The sequence below is a fragment of the Mus caroli genome, chromosome 15, assembly GCF_900094665.2.
Source record: "Mus caroli chromosome 15, CAROLI_EIJ_v1.1, whole genome shotgun sequence".
NCBI classification, from domain to species: Eukaryota; Metazoa; Chordata; class Mammalia; order Rodentia; family Muridae; genus Mus; species Mus caroli.
Genome location: NC_034584.1, coordinates 3,372,871 through 3,389,589, shown reverse-complemented (window position 1 = coordinate 3,389,589; position 16,719 = coordinate 3,372,871). Strand labels below are relative to the sequence as shown.

The 16,719-nt window shown below is 40.9% G+C and overlaps 1 protein-coding gene across 3 annotated transcripts in view; it reads left to right on the top strand.

Moving 5' to 3' along the window:
• The window catches only part of Osmr (oncostatin M receptor), a 55,120-nt gene that overhangs the window by 24,370 nt on the left and 14,031 nt on the right, over positions 1-16,719 (top strand). For all 3 annotated transcript variants that reach the window (XM_021183607.2, XM_021183606.2, XM_029470024.1), the window contains exons 4-9: positions 2,978-3,149; positions 5,402-5,680; positions 6,988-7,123; positions 7,798-7,949; positions 12,056-12,198; positions 12,820-12,973. In XM_021183607.2, coding sequence (XP_021039266.1) covers positions 2,978-3,149; positions 5,402-5,680; positions 6,988-7,123; positions 7,798-7,949; positions 12,056-12,198; positions 12,820-12,973 — 1,036 coding nt within the window. The remainder of the gene's footprint in view (positions 1-2,977; positions 3,150-5,401; positions 5,681-6,987; positions 7,124-7,797; positions 7,950-12,055; positions 12,199-12,819; positions 12,974-16,719) is intronic.

Here is a 16,719-nt window from a genome sequence, read left to right as displayed (position 1 = left end):
CATTTTCTGTATTCTTTAGTCAACAGCAAGAAAAGGCGGAAAGCAGCTCAAGCTTGGAAAGAGACCTGTGGTGTGAATCATGGAGGGACAGAGCTCATGCCTCAGCAATGTGTCAGGGACCTCAGATATAGTTCTGTGTCTGTGTGCATGCCAGTTTCTGTGACCTACTAATGTCTTCAAGGGCTCTATTCAACTTGCCACTTCAATGGCTGAAAACAAAACAAAGAAAATCTGCCACAATTTCTTTTTAAATTGCTAATTTGAATGACACAGTCAAAGCTTTATCTTCTTCATTGACAAGGCTATAAAGACCACAGAGCATACATTGAGGTTAGATCAAATCCACAGAGTTTATAGGAAACTCTGCAGATTAATCAAGTGACTATATTACTCAGCTCAGAATATTCGAGTGTGGGCCTGCATCAGACATTGTACAAAGAGTGGGGAATCTAAAAGCTGAGCCCACAAATGGGGTGTTCTAAATTCATATGGGGTGTAAGGGTGACTCGTGAATGCTGGAGTTAGGCCTAATTTTTTCCCCACTATATAGATGGAAGATTTGTTGAGCCAATATATGAAAGAGAAATCAAAGTTAATTTAATGTGAAAGTTGGGAACAAGATCTCTGGGAAAACCCAATGGGAGCCATCAGAGGCATTGAGAGAAGGGTGTAGAGGAGCTGCCAGGCTGGAAGGCAGGATGCAGTGTGTGGGCTCAGAGCATGTGGAGACAGGTGGGGCAGCCAGGGGCAGGGCAAGACCACCCAAGCTCATGGGTAGAACACTCAGATTGTGTTTAGACCAAGTGCAATAAGAATAAGAACACCAAGATGTTTTCTTTTTTATTGTTGTTGTTGTCTAGTATTTAATTTAGCTTAAAGAATATTCAAATGTAACATCTAAAGGCTGTTCCTTAATTAATTAAAGTTTCATGAATCAGGATCTTAAAACCAGGCAGACAGGAATATGTTTTGTGATCTAAGAACAGAGCAAAATAATAAGTTGATATAAAATAGTAACAGTTTTAAATATTCTATTTTATAGAGAGTAGAAATGAGACACACAATTGCATGTACCTGGGTGGGCCACAGTGTTCTCTTCCCACTACTGAGTGAATTCTGTAGTGTACGTGCTTTAAGATTGGTGATCTGAGCAGGAGCAAAGATGTCAGAGTTGTTGCCTACGAGTGTGACATGTGGTTACTGTGCTCCACAAACTGAGGACCTATCATGTACACCAAGGTATAAGCGTACAGACTCCCACTAGCTTCCCCAGGAAATTCACCATGATTGGCATCTCCACTCCCCAGCTGTAGGGAATTTGCCTTAGTTAGAGTCACTATTGCTGCAATCAAACACTGGGTCCAAAAGCAACTTGAGGAAAAAAGGGTTTTGCTTTTGGGCTTTTTGATTGTTTTGTTTTGTTGTTTTGGAGGGGTTTGTGGTTGGTTGTTAGTTTTGTTTGTTTGTTTGTTTTATTTTGTTTGCCTACCCTTCTGTATAACAGTTCATCATCAAAGAGAGTCAGGGCAGAAACCTGGAGACATGAGCTGATGTCCACACAGGAGTTCATCTTACTAGCTTGCTCTCCATACCTTTGATCAGCCTACTTTACTATAGAACCCAGGACCACCAGCCCAGGGTTGGAGCCACCCACAATGGGCTGGTCCCTCTGTCTTCAATCAGTGTTCTACAGGTTTGTCTACAGCCTGATCTATGGAGACATTTTCTCAATTGAGGTCCCCTCTTTTCAGATGACACTAGCTCATGTCAAGTTGACATAAGACCATCCTGCATAGACTTGGGTGCAGGACAAGGATTCTGGAGGGGCACATGGAAGAAAAATTCCTGGAGGTACAGGAGAAATAGTGGTCTCATCTCTCTTTGGTCCTTGTCAGCATCATAGATAAATTCCAAGAGGGCTTTGGTGGGTAGAGATGGGAAGAATTTAAAGCAAAGAGCAGGAAATTACCTAGGAACTTGAGGTGCAGTTCTGCAGGAGAGTTCTTGCTGAGCATGTGTGAAGCACATCTATGTGTGAAGGCTTCTCTCTTCAACACTGAACTATTTTAAGAAGGCTTCATGAAAGAGAAGGAGAATGCTTTAGGCTCCAATAACAGCTAATTCCTAATGCAGAGGCAGGTGGAGGATGCTAAGCCAGCAATGCCTCATGATCAGACACTGAGATGTTCCAAACCCCTCAAGAGTGCTGGATAGAGAGAAGATTCCTTCAGGTTAATGGGAACCAGGCATTGGAGGCCTTGAAAACTGGAGAAGGAAAGGTGTAATGGCACCACTGAAGTTGATCAACTTTGCAACTTGAAATGCCACTGTCTTAGAAAGATTAAGACCCAGTTCACCTTGAATCAGGTCAAAGAGAAGTATGAAAAACGCTGTTTGCTTGGTGTCTCTAGGGCCTAAGGTTCTGGCGGCTGGAGCTTAGTGGAAGGATGTGGTCCACCTGGCCACCACATCTGAAAAGACAGGAGAGAAAAAACAGGGGATACTTGGTGATGTTGGAGTGCCATAGAGGATGGATTATCCTGTTCACTCAGATTTAGCTAGTCTGATCTAACCTTGGCTAAAATGAATTTTTAAAAATCCCAACAAATAGTGCCTACTTCTAAAAGTAAGTACTCAATTAACTAGATTTTTTAGAATTTTCGTAGTGGGTTGTATGTGACCAGCATGGCTGGACGCCTGTCTCAGATCTTTGATGCAAGGCTTGAATGGTTTCTCTCTTGATCTGTATGGACCCCTAGAGAATGTGACAGCCAATGGGACTGAGGAGACAGGAGGCCATAGCTGCTACTGCCAAGACATCAGACTAAGGGAGTCAAGGGTTACAATTGAGCTTAATTTAAATAGATGGTGGAGTTAATGTAGGGTGGAAGTCTATGCTTTGGAGTAATTCGGGTTGACCTACTTTCGAGGATTGCAATGACTGTATACTTCCAAATATTGCCTTTATTATTTTTAGGAGAATTATAGCACCACTGTGAAGCGCAAGGAAGCTGTGCGTTGGAACTGGACGTCTGATATCCCTTTGGAGTGTGTCACACATTTCATAAGAATAAGGGCTCTGGTAGAAGACACCAAGTCCCTTCCAAAGAGTTCCTGGGGCAACTGGAGTTCCTGGAAAGAAGTTAATGGTAAGAAGTGAAGTGGTTACAAGGGAAGTGACCCCAAGAATAATCAGATTTAGTATAATTCAGAGATCAGTAATCAACTGGAGGATACCCCGGTCTCTGTGAAAGACACTGAATTGCCACTGGCTTTATTTTTCTTTGGTCAAAACAAAACTAAAAAGTGGTCTTGAAATTCCCTGTGGAGCTCTAGACACCTGAAATTTTACCTCTGAATATCTTATACACACACACACACACACACACACATATTTGGGAAAGATAAAGGGAATGTTTCTTTTTTGTGGCTGTAGCAGCTGTGTGTCAATAAATCTTTATTTATAAAAACAGATGGCATACTTGACTTAGCTCATGGGCTGTGGTTCTCCAATCCTCAGTTTAGAGACAGGGAGTAATATGGGGATAATAAAGCAGCTTTTCATTATAGTGATAGAACTGTGAACAAATAACTTTAACTATCCCTTAATTTTGATCCTTGAACATTGATGTAGGAACGGTTTAGAGCAGTCTTTACCATGCCTTCTCGTGTTCCATTTGGCTAGAGGCCAGATCTATAACAATAGCATTTCTGTTCTTCATTGTATTACATGAAGCTCTACCAATATAACAGTTCCTTTGCCAAGCATTGATGCAAATTTATTAACTCTAAGTGGCAACCTCTTAACCCAGGAATAGTTTAGAGTATACCTTGATAATAGTGAAATTAAATGTACATTCTACAGTTTTAAACAGTAGACATTGGTTTAGCTATCACATTGACACTTAAAAAAAAAAAGCTTTATTTTTACCCCCACTTTACAGATACATAAAATGATAACCAGGGAAAGCTAAGAACCTACATAGGCTAAGCCCTTCACAACTATAGCTACTGCTGAAATAGGCAGAAGGAAAATATCAGTGCAGAAAGGTAGTAAGAAATTCCATCACATGGTGGCACATATCAGTGCGCAGGAGTCTGAATGAGGGGTTAAGATAAATTCAAGGTCAGCTTGGGTGGATTATATAGAGAATTCAAGGATGTCTAAGAATAAATAGATTCCATCTCTGAACATTCAAACAACAGTGAGAGAGAGAAAGAAATATGTCATAAACAACACTGGTAAAATTGACTAGACTTCTCAAAACTGTAACTGTAAGATTTATACAAATATAAAAGGGAGTTCTGGCTCCTAGAGGGCTGTTTCTCCACTGTGACTGATCAGTAGAATCATTTAGAGATCTTGCAAACCTTCAGAAGAGCTATGCACTTGGCACAGTGAGGTCAGCGATAATACCTAGTGACCTAATGGGAGACCAGCCAGGTTACATCAGGCTGAGAGCTGAGGTGGTGAAGCCTGAGTGGCAGGTGGCAGGAGGGAGTCCTTGGGACTTTGATATGGCAAAGGTCACACAGAAGGGAAGACTGGAGCAGGAGGAGCTGGGAGCTGGGTGAGGAGCATCTCTGGGAAGGCAGAGGGGGTGTGATGCAGTGCGATGGAGAAGACATGGCTTTGGAGCTGGGCTGGTTTCATCTCGTTTAAGCAATTAAAGGGAGAGTTTGTTTTGGCTTTTATTTCAGGGGTACAGTCCATGATGGCGGGACAGTTAGGTTGGTTTGGGCTTGCAACAGCTGTTCATATCTCAGCTACCATCAGGAAACAGAAATTCTAGTGCTCAAATCATGTTCTCCATCTCCTACAGTCCAGGATTCCAGCCAGGGACTGATACCAACCACAGTGACAAAGTCTTCCCATCTTGATTAACCTAATCTATATGATCACTCATAGACTCATCTCCCAGACACTCAAATTGACCATCATTAAGGGTCTCCCAGGGATTCTGAATCTCAAATGGACAATCACGGAGACCTAGGAGATCTGAATATGCGTTTACTACTGGCAAGTTAAGCAACCTCAGCTCCAAGTCCCGGTCTATCTCGCTGTTGAGAGGTCTTGAGGATGACTTGAGATAAGGAACTCAAACACTTCATGACACTTCGTGCATGGTGGGTGGCCCACAGAGAGCAGCTCCAAACAGTAACAACATCACAATAACCAGAAGTGACGATAGTGATGCTGTTTTAGCTGGAACAGTATGACAAAAGGTCCCTCACTGGAGAGCTTTGGTTTTCCCCCTACCAAAAGGCCCAGGAATCACACGGAAGTTTAGGCTGCTATTTTCCCCAGAAGGTAGAATAAAACCGTATTACCTGCAGGGAGTGGGAGGGGATGTGTCTTGAAATCTGAGTAATATTCTAACCAAGGCCTTTTGTCTTTCAGCAAAGGTTTCTGTTGAACCTGATAAATCATTAATATTTCCTAAAGACAAACTGTTGGAAGAAGGCTCCAATGTCACCATCTGTCTGATGTATGGGCAGAATCTATATAATGTATCCTGTAAGTTGCAAGATGAGCCAATCCATGGAGAACAACTTGATTCCCACGTGTCATTATTAAAATTGAATAATGTAGTTTTCCTTAGTGACACAGGGACAAACATCAATTGTCAAGCCATGAAGGGTCCTAAAGGAATATTTGGTACTGTTCTCTTTGTCTCGAGTAAGTATCAGAGTAGTGGTTCTCAACCTTCCTAATGCTGTGAGCATTTAATACCATTCCTCATGTTAGAGCGACCCCCAACCCAACCATCAAATTAGTTTCAATACTTCTTCACAACTGTAATTTTCTATTGCTATAAATCCTCATGTAAATATCTGATATGCGACCCCTGTGGGTGTTATGACTCACAGGCTGAGAACCACTGTGTTAGGTCTCCTTCCTTCTCATTTGCCAGAAGGCAAAGAAACATATTCAAACGTGGTTTTAGTTGTCTTTGATTTCACAAGTTTTCCAAAAAGAGGCTTTGAAAGTAATACCGGACAGCAATACTCCCAGGATATCCTATTTATCCGTGATGTTTGGTATCAGTTTTATTCCTAGAACCAATAGTGTTAAAGGAAAGAGACTTCCATTTATGACCTGGACCACTAAAAATATATTCTTCTCTGATCCACTCAACTGAACTGGAATCTTCTCCAAATCATGGAGGGAGGAGGGGTGTTGTTGTCAGTCAGCTAACTACAGAAAGAGGGTGCACAGAGGTTCAAAGACCTATGATAACCTTATCTCCTGGCTAGGCCTATCGGCTTGGTCATTTCTGTAAATGGCATAGTACTGATGTAGAGAATCCATGAGTATGGGATGCTTCTAGCAGCAATATATTAGTTCATCAAAAGTGGCCAATACTGTTCTTAACTGAGTGGCCTGTTTCAGTGGGATGAGAACACGCTGACTTTTCTGTAGGTCACAGCATGCCTGTGCTAGGTGGTCTGCTGTGTGTGCTTTCAAATTTCCATCCATCATATACCCAGACCATAGGACAGAATCTGAAACATCTCTCACTATTGCTGTAGGAGGTAATCCCAGGCCTGGATGCTTCCACCTTCGGAATCCCCTACTCTAGGTTCTGGGAACAGAAGAGACTACATTTTTTGAGGAGCTTTGCCATTCCCAGAACTCTCTGCTCCCTAGTGTAGAAGTGAATCAGTTTATAGTCTGGCTGACATACCTGGGCTTTAATGGACATCACAGAATCAATATGGGACACCAACCCTCTCTCAGATAGACACAGTGCCAACCTCATGCACAATATAGGCTATTGATCCCTAAGATATCCCAGAATGGGGAGAGACTAACATGAGGAAGTACCTGAAGAGCCTTTCTCGGGCTATTGATCTGCTGACTTCTGTCTTTTGATCCTTCACTGTTTGGGGATTGTGATTTTAGACCCAGCAGAACTTCCCTTTGACTTGTCATTCAATGAAAGAAGTTAATTAGATATTTCATCTTTTCCTTTGTATGGACAGAAGTGCTTGAGGAACCCAAGAATTTTTCCTGTGAAACCCGAGACTTTAAGACTTTGGACTGTTCATGGGAACCTGGGATAGATACGACTTTGGCTTGGCGTAAACAAAGATTCCAAAACTACACTTTATGTGAATCGTGAGTTGGCTCTGGTTATATCATCTACAGGGTCTTCCTTGTTTAATGGTCATGTGACAAGTGATTCTCTCTTAGAGAAGCACACACCCTTAGAGAAGACACGCATACTCTTGGGTGTGTCTTCCTTTCTTCTGGGTACGTCCTTTCCTCCTACCCATTATAGTTAAGCCTATGTTAGTGTGTCTTAAAAAAAAATCTCCAACTCTACTCATATTAAAAAGACATGCGGAACAGAAGGAGAGCTCTATCTAGACATTTCTGAAAATGTGTGCTGATATTTTAGAACTACCTTCTGGGATCACCAGAAATTTTTTTTGTGTGTTTTACAGGGGTATAGAATCTTCTACCTGATGTGCTCTGAAAGAACACGTACAATTACATAAGAGTAATAGATTGTGTATCTTTATATTAAAATAGTCTTATCTGCTGATATAACATTCTCCAATTTTTCTAAATTTTTAACAATATTCAACTAGATTAATTGATGTTAATAGCACCCATAGGGAAATTTCATATACAGAAATTCAGTGAAACATTTTCATAATTGGTATCCATTGGTGACAGATCAATGGATTTATGGTTTTAATGTCCCAAGGAATTAGGATACATCTGCTTGGATGGAAGTGTTTAAATCCTGTCTTTCCTGTCTTGTTTTTTTCCCTCCACTTTTTAAGGTTCTCTAAGAGATGTGAGGTTTCTAACTACAGGAACTCCTATACCTGGCAAATCACTGAAGGCTCACAGGAAATATACAACTTTACTCTTACAGCTGAAAACCAACTAAGGAAAAGAAGTGTCAACATTAATTTTAACCTGACCCATAGAGGTGAGACAGCAATGCCACAGCCCATGATGGACACTAGTATGCCATTATATACAATGAGACCCAGTAAATGTGCTGCAGATACTGGCCTAGTTTACAACCCGAGTGAAGCTAATCTTTGTTCTTCTATTTGTTCACCCTTACCCTCATGGATGTGTGCATTCCAAAGCACTTGTTTTGATTGTTGTGAGAGTAAAAAGATAAAGATATAAGAATATGTTCTGTGGTTGTGGTGAGGTGTGGGGGAAGGAGATGTCTTTGTGGGCCCATACCAAGGCATCCTTCCCCATACCCCAAGGGCCAGCCACACGATGGTATAGTATAAAATAGAGTTTACTTTGGGCATGGGGAGGAGAGTTAAGAGAGTAGTATAGGCAGAGAACGGCAGAGAGAAGAAGAGAGTAGAGAAGTAGAGGCTGACCATGACCATGTGGAGAGAAGGGGGTAAGGGAATGAGGAGAGAGGGAACAAGGGAGCAGGAGGCAAGAGAATAAGAGAACAAGAGAGTAAGAGAGTGAGGAGGGGGCAAGCAGCCCCTCTTATAGTGGGCTACCTGAATCTTGCCAGGTAACTGTGGGGAGGAGCATACCTGGTTGTTGCCAGGTAACTGTAGGGGTGGAGTCCAGACAGAGTACCAACGTTGATCAGACCTCAAGTATCAGTGAGCTTGCTAACAAACTTAAAAACTAGTATTGAGGCATATACTTATTGCATGGCCTCTCCCAGAACCTCTCTCTCTACTCTTCTACCTAGACTGTCTATTGCTTTCGGTTGTATGTAGGAATATGGATGTGTATTCTCATTCCCTGTTCTTTTAAGGATCTGGAAAGTTTGGGCCTTATTGTATAACAAGGCATCTATAGCAATCTAGGAATTACTTTTTATATACTATTATATAATATTGGCATGATGTGTTTACCCTGGAAACATTGCTGTAATCTCTTCTGTGTACTACTGTGTAGCACTTCCTGTGAACATATACTATTTGTTCATTCATCTCTCTCAGTGGCTTTCAAGTGGCATCATGTTCTGCTTGGGGTAGAGTTTTAAGTAATATCAGGATTTTACACTTGCCTGTAGACATATCCATATTTTCTCAGTATGTGCCTAAAATGGAATTGGGGCAAAGACATAGTATTCCTGAGTGCTTACCTCTCAGATTGTGTTCTGAAGTAGTTTTCCCAGGTACATGCTCACTCTGTGGGCTTACTTAGTCTCCCGAAGGTTGTAGGATCCCTTTTTATTTTTGAATTGAGCCTAAGATGGTATTTCTTGATGGTTACAAGTTTAAATATCTCTTCCTATCCTGGAAACACAACCATTTTCTCCTTTATGATGTGCTGGGTCATGTTATTTATTCGTTCGTTCCTCTACTGGTTGTTACGGTTTTCCCATGGTGAGGGTGTGACTGATCACTCTGCTCTATAACAAACACCCCACCAGGCTTGGTTCAAGCCTTAGCCCCACTGCCCACCTCTATCCCGTATGTAGCGGGTGGGGGTGAGGGAATGACAGAGACAGACATTGTGACTGTCATCACAGTATGTAGTTTGGCATAAGAGCAGATTGGACTATCCATGCCCAATTTTAGTCAAAAGGTTGCCATCTACTGGTCAGATGGCAGCCACAACACTCATTCTGGTTTTGGTTTGACAAGGCTGTCAGTAAACCTTGCCAATAGGTTTTTAATTCTCCACAATTAAATATCGGGAAGAGTTTAAATATCATGGATGGGTAACTTGAACCTTCTGATAAGTGAGACATCTGTTCATGGGGTAAATGGTCTCCACCTTAAATGCACAATTTCACTGAATAACTAAGCTCTGTTAACCCTGCTCCATTTCACTGGCAGAATTTGTATTTAACCAAGTAAGAACTGGTGGTTCATGCCATGGTGGCGCATGTAAAGCTTTGGTTATCTGATGCCTGGTCTGAGAATGGTACTTATCATCAAGCAAGGAACTCCCAAAGTTAGCAAGGCCCAAGCACTTGGGAAGCTGAGACAGATGAGCATGAGTTTGACCCTATCCTTTGTAATATAGTGAAACCCTGGAATAAAGCAAGGGAGAAAGAGCTGGGACAGGAGGTGGAGGTCAATGCCCATGCTCCAAATCTGAGACTTATATAAACCTGGTGGCAGTTTTCTGCTGTCATACTCTGTACTCAAGCACACGTGGAGATTCTGAACAGCTAAGACTGCATTAGGCTAGCAGAGTCTAAAGGTCCTGAGGGTGAGGATGTGAGAGTTGGACCATGACTTGCTGGATGGTTTGCAAGGCATCCTGTTACAGGAGGCTCCATTTAAAGGCAAGGATGCTGTCCATCACCCTGATGTAGAGAACCAAAATGACATAGAGGCTACTTAGAGAGAAACTTACTCATTCCCTACCTCCTCCTCATTTCTGGGTTAATCAGGCCAACCTATCATTTTTCTTTCTGGGGTATTCTTTTGGCTTTCAGCTCATATGGTTCTGGCATTTGGCATGGTATAAGAAGTCTGCTGTTTGTTTTCATGCTTAGAAGAGCTCTGTGAATGGTCAACTTGGATATCACAAGGTGACAAGGGTGTTTGAAACATCTTTTAAAACTCTATGTTAAGTTCCATATAAACAAGGCCATGTCTTGTTCTCCACTTCCTAGGCAGGAGTTTCCCATGTGATGGCCATAGCCATTCTCCACATTTCCCAGCTGACTCCCAGCCAGGGTCTCACTTCCCACACTGTACTTTCTGGTTTAAAATGTTCAGCTGGTTCTTTTTTCCTCCTCTTTTCTGCCATTATTATTTAGTTTTCCTTTTGTTCCACCCACCATTCTTTGCGCAGAGAGGTGGACATTTAGAGTGTAGTTTGATGCTATGTTCATCTCACCTGTCTTGGCCAGACTTATGGTACCACGCATGTGTTTCCTACTCTGTGATGGACCATTAATCCCAGCATAGAGGTGCTGGTTACCCCCACAGCATTCATACCGCTATTGCATCTAAAAGCATCCTACCACACTGGTCATCATTACAGTTCACTGGGTTCACAGTTGGTGACATTGCTGATGGCCTTCCTACCCTCCCACAGCAGTCTGTATAACTTCTTCCAGAAAGATACCTAGTGGCAGGAAACCTTCTGGTCACTACTGACTTGATTTCTCCATGTCCTGTGACTAATGTGTGCTGTAGCTTCAGCAGTAAGGTCTTACCGTCAAGTTCTAGGGGGCAGCCAAGAGCACTGGGAATAACTTGCGCTATTTTAAGAGTCTCTGGGATGCCTCTGATCAATAATTTAAGGGAATGTTCTGGGTTTCTTTATTTGCCAATGTGCCATACCTGGGAGGAGCATAGTCCCCTGTGTAGGATAACTCTTTTAAATGAAAAGTTATGCATGCGATGCTTCTAAAATACTTGTTTTCTCTATGGGTTTTCAAACATCCTTAGTGTCTGAATGTCCCTGCCCCTCCTCAGCCATGCCTCACCATCCCTTGTCTATATAACCCACCTCTACACTAGCCTCCTCACTTTCTTTTCCCCTTTTATTAGCTTCAGTTTCTCCACTGAGAACTACTGTCCTTCTATTCATTTCACCTGTGTGGCTTTCGCTCATAGACTTATTTTAAACTCTCCTGGGGCAGTTCTATCACGTGGGTCATTTGGAGGCAGGCGTGTTTGTTAATGATCTTTTCCCTTGACAATTGGTGAGATTATTATCAAATGTTATGTATACTGGATTGCTTGGAGGTATTCCTTGATATTGTGAATATTATTTTAGTTAGACTTCGGGTGCATTATAACCTTTCTCTATTGGCAGCCTTCTTTAAAGTTTGACTCTCCTCCACACCCTGACTGATGGTATTTAATTTTAAGTGCCTGTGTGTAGTTACTTTTTGTGTTTTATTTCAGTGACTAATGCATTTAGTATTAATATACAAGGGCAATTAGTGAAAGAGATTATATACTTGACACAGTACATACGGTCAGCAAGCCCAGTATTGTCTGCATTTTCCTAAACATAAGCAAAAAGCATTGGTGAATGAATAAATGGTGAAATGAATTGCCTATTTACTGAGCTCTGTGTTTGGATCTGCTTGAGTTCTTTTTTTGTTTCTTGTTCTTTTATTGACAGTTCATCCAAAGGCTCCACAGGACGTCACCCTTAAAATTATAGGTGCTACAAAAGCCAACATGACCTGGAAGGTTCACTCCCATGGAAACGACTACACACTTTTGTGTCAGGTTAAACTCCAAAATGGAGGAGAAGTGATTCGTGTAAGAACATTTGTTCATTTCCTGTTTTAAAAATCTTCAATGTGTCTTAGCAGAGAGATGGCAGAATGAGCTCTTTTTTTTTTTCAGCGTGGGTGGCACACACTTGTAATCCTACCATTCAAACGGTTTACTTAGGAGATCACAAGTTTAAAGCTGTCTTTAGCTACATAACCAAAATACAAACAAAAACATGCCTTATTTCAAACCAAGCATGCTGGTGCACACCTGTAACTGGAGAGGCAGAGGCAGGAGGATTACTACAAGTTGGAGACCTGCCTGATGAACATAGTGAGTTCTAAGCTAGCCAGGGCTACATTGAAAGACTTTGCTCCCCAAACAAAAAGAACAACCCAACAATACATGATAAACTAGTACATCAGGCCCTTACTTCAACATTGGTTCATAGTATGGGTGGTCTGTTGATAGTGGGTCCTGCAATTGTTCTAAATATTTGGCATGAAAAAAAGCAAGCAAGCAAGCAAGCAAACAAAACCTAAGGAGGAAAAATGTTCCTTTGAAAGACCTGGTCTTAATCCAAATTAGGGACTGTAGTATTCGGATTTGGCTTTTCGACACAAATGCAACTGTAGTCTTTGTTTTCCCTTCACTTTCGCGACCCAGGAGCACAATGTTTCTGCCCACATGAGCGCAAACTACCTCTTCAGTGATCTGGATCCAGACACAAAGTACAAGGCTTTTGTGCGCTGTGCAAGTGCCAACCACTTCTGGAAATGGAGTGACTGGACCCAAAAAGAGTTCAGCACACCGGAGGCTGGTATGTGTGACTTCCTGGCATTGGTATCATGGTGTAAGCCAGAGAATATGGGATGACTTTCTTCAGAGCTTTGATTTGTGCCAAATGCTGGGAGGAACGTGTTAAAGCAGATGTCATACTTCATTTTTTTTATTAAACGAATAAAATTTATTTTAAAATATACAACTCAGTATCGATATTTTTAAGTCATCAAAATAATTTATAAGAGTTAATGCCTCTTAAATATATATTATATCTTCTGAAGCTAAAAGTAATATGCACTCAACCAGTTTTTAAAATCTATTTGGAACATTAAACATGATAGAAGTAGAAAAAAATCTCTTATGAAGTCCTCTATGAAAGGAAGTTGTGACAAGTTCCTGGTTAGACAGAAACTATTCCATCTCCAGGGGAGAATACGCACTGTAACTGTGGCTTCATAGAATGAACTGGGTAGTGTTCCTTCTGTTTCTATTTTGAGGAGTAGTTTGAAGAGTATTGGTCTTAGGTCTTCTTTGAAGGTCTGATAGAATTCTGCACTAAACCCATCTGGTCCTGAGCTTTTTATGGTTGGGAGATTTTAATGACTACTTCTATTTCTTTAGGGGTTATGAGACTGTTAAGATGGTTTACCTGATCCTGATTTAATTTAGGTGTTTGGTATCTGTCTAGAAAATTGTCCATTTTATCTAGATTTTCCANTTTTGTTGAACATAGGCTTTTGTAGTAGGATCTGATGATTTTTTTAATTTCCTCAGTATCTATTGTTATGTCTCCCTTTTCATTTCTGATTTTGTTAATTTGGATACTGTCTCTGTGCCCTCTGGGTAGTCTGGCTAAGGGTTCTTCTATCTTGTTGATTTTCTCAAAGAACCAGCTCCTGGTTTTGTTGATTCTTTTTATAGTTCTTTTTTTTTTTCCTCTCCTTGTTTGATTTCAGCCCTTGATTATTTCCTCCTCTTGGGTGTATTTGCTTCTTTTTGTTCTAGAGCTTTCAGGTGTGATGATAAGCTTCTAGTGGATGCTCTCTCCAATTTCTTTTTGGAGGCAATCAGAGCTGAGTTTTCCTCTTAGCACTGCTTTCATTGTGTCCCATAAGTTTGGGTATGATGTGCCTTCATTTTCATTAATTTCTAAAAAGTCTTTAATTTCTTTCTTTATTTCTTCCTTGACCAAGTTATCAATGAGTAGGGTGTTGTTCAGCTTACATGTGTATGTGGGCTTCCTGTTGTTGTTGTTGTTGTTGTTGTTGTTGTTGTTGTTGTTGTTAAAGACCAGCCTCAGTCATGGTGATCTGATAGGATGCATGGGATAATTTCAATCTTCTTGTATCTGTTTTGTGACCAATTATATGGTCAGTTTTGGAGAAGGTACCATGAGGTGCTGAGAAGAAGGTATATTATTCTGTTTTAGGATAAAATGTTCTATAGATATCTGTTAAATCTATTTGGTCCATAACTTCTGTTAGTTTCAATGTGTCTCTGTTTAGTTTCTGTTTCCATGATCTGTCCATTGATGAGAGTGGGGTGTTGAATTCTCCCACTATTATTGTGTGAGGTGCAATGTGTGCTTTGAACTTTAGTAAAGTTTCTTTTATGAATGTGGATGCCCTTGAATTTAGATCTTCAGAATTGAGAGTTCTTGGTAGAATTTTTCCTTTGATGAGTATGACGTGTTCTTCCTTATCCTTTTTGATAACTTTTGGTTGAAAGTCTATTTTATTTGATACTAGAAGGACTACTTGAGCTTGCTTATTGGGACCATTTGCTTGGAAAATTGTTTTCTAGTCCTTTACTCTGAGGTGGTGTCAGTCCTTGACACTGAGGTGCGTTTCCTGTATGCAGCAAAATGCTGGGTCCTGTTTACATATCTAGTCTGTTTTCATATGTCTTTTTACTGGGGAACTGCATCCATTGATGTTAAGAGATATTAAGGAATAGTGATTGTTGCTTCCTGTTATTTTTGGTATTATTTTTATGTTTGTGTGGCTATCTTATTTTGGGTTTGTTGAAAGAAGATTTCTTTCTTGCTTTTTCTAGGGTGTAGTTGCCCTCATTGTATTGGTGTTTTCCATTTCTGGCCAGATTTGTGGAAATATATTGTGTAAACTTGTTTTTGTCATTGAATATCTTGGTTTCTCCATCTATGGTAATTGAGAGTTTTGCTGGGTATAGTACCCTGGGCTGGCATTTGTGTTCTCTTAGGGTCTCTATGAGATCTGCCCAGGATCTTCTGGCTTTCATAGACTCTGGTGAGAAGTCTGATGTAATTCTGATAGGTCTGCCTTTATATGTTACTTGACATTTTTCCCTTACTGCTTTTAATATTCTTTCTTTGTTTTGTGCATTTGGTGTTGTGACTATTATGTGACAGGTGGAATTTCTTTTCTGGTCCAATTTATTTGGGGTTCTGTAGGCCTCTTGTATGTTTATGGGCATCTCTTCCTTTAGGTTAGGGAAGTTTTCTTCTATAATTTTGTTGAAGATATTTACTGGCCCCTTTAAGGTGGGAATCTTCACTGTCTTCTATACCTATTATCCTTAGGTTTAGTCTTCTCATTGTGTTCTGGATTTCCTAGATCTTTTAGATTAGGAGCTTTTTGCATTTTGCATTTTCTTTGACTGTTGTGTCAATGTTTTCTATGGTATCTTCTGCATCTGAGATTCTCTCTTCTATCTCTTGTATTCTGTTGGTGATGCTTGCATCTATGACTCCTTATCTCTTTCCTAGGTTTTCTATTTTCAGGGTTGTCTATCTTTGTGATTTCTTTATTGTTTCTATTTCCATTTTTAGATCCTGGAAGGTTTTGTTTAATTCCTTCACTTGTTTGGTTGTGCTTTCCTGTAATTCTTTCAGGGATTTTTAAATGTTTCCTATTTAAGGGCTTCTACCTGTTTACCTGTGTTCTCCTGTGTTTCTTTAAGGGAGTTAGTTATGTCCTTCTTAAAGTCCCCTATCATCATCATGAGATGTGATTTTAAATCAGAGTCTTGCTTTTGTGGTGTCTTGGAGTATCCAGAGCTCGCTGTGGTGAGAGAACTGGTTTCTGATGATGCCAAGTAGCCTTGGTTTCTGTTGCTTATGTTCTTCCCCTTGCTTCTTGCCACCTGGTTGTCTCTGGTGTTAGCTGGTCTTGCTGTCTTTAACTGTGGCTTGCCCCTCCTGCAAGTCCGTGGTGTGTCAGTACTTCTGGGAGACCAGTTCTCTCCAGGAGGAATTTGGGTATGGAGAGCTGTGGCAAAATCCTGGATGCAGATGGAAACTGGAAAGATTCTGTCCCCTGCTCTTCCTTGGCTCCTGTGTCCTGATGGTTCCAGTCGGGTCCCTCTTAGCCCAGAAATTTGAGCAGAAATGGGACCCAGAAATGAACCCACACACCTATGGTCACTTGATCTTTGACAAGGGAGCTAAAACCATCCAGTGGAAAAAAAGACAGCATTTTCAACAACTGGTGCTGGCACAACAGGCGGTTAACATGTAGAAGAATTCGAATTGATCCTTGTACTAAGGTCAAATCTAAGTGGATCAAGGAACTCCACATAAAACCAGAGACAGTGAAACTTATAGAAGAGAAAGTGGGGGAAAAGCCTCGAAGATATGGGCACAGGGGAAAAATTCCTGAATAGAACAGCAATGGCTTGTGCTGTAAGATCGAGAATCGNCAAATGGGACCTCATAAAATTGCAAAGCTTCTTTAAGGCAAAAGACACTGTCAATAAGACAAAAAGGCCACCAACAGATTGGGAAAGGATCTTTACCTATCCTAA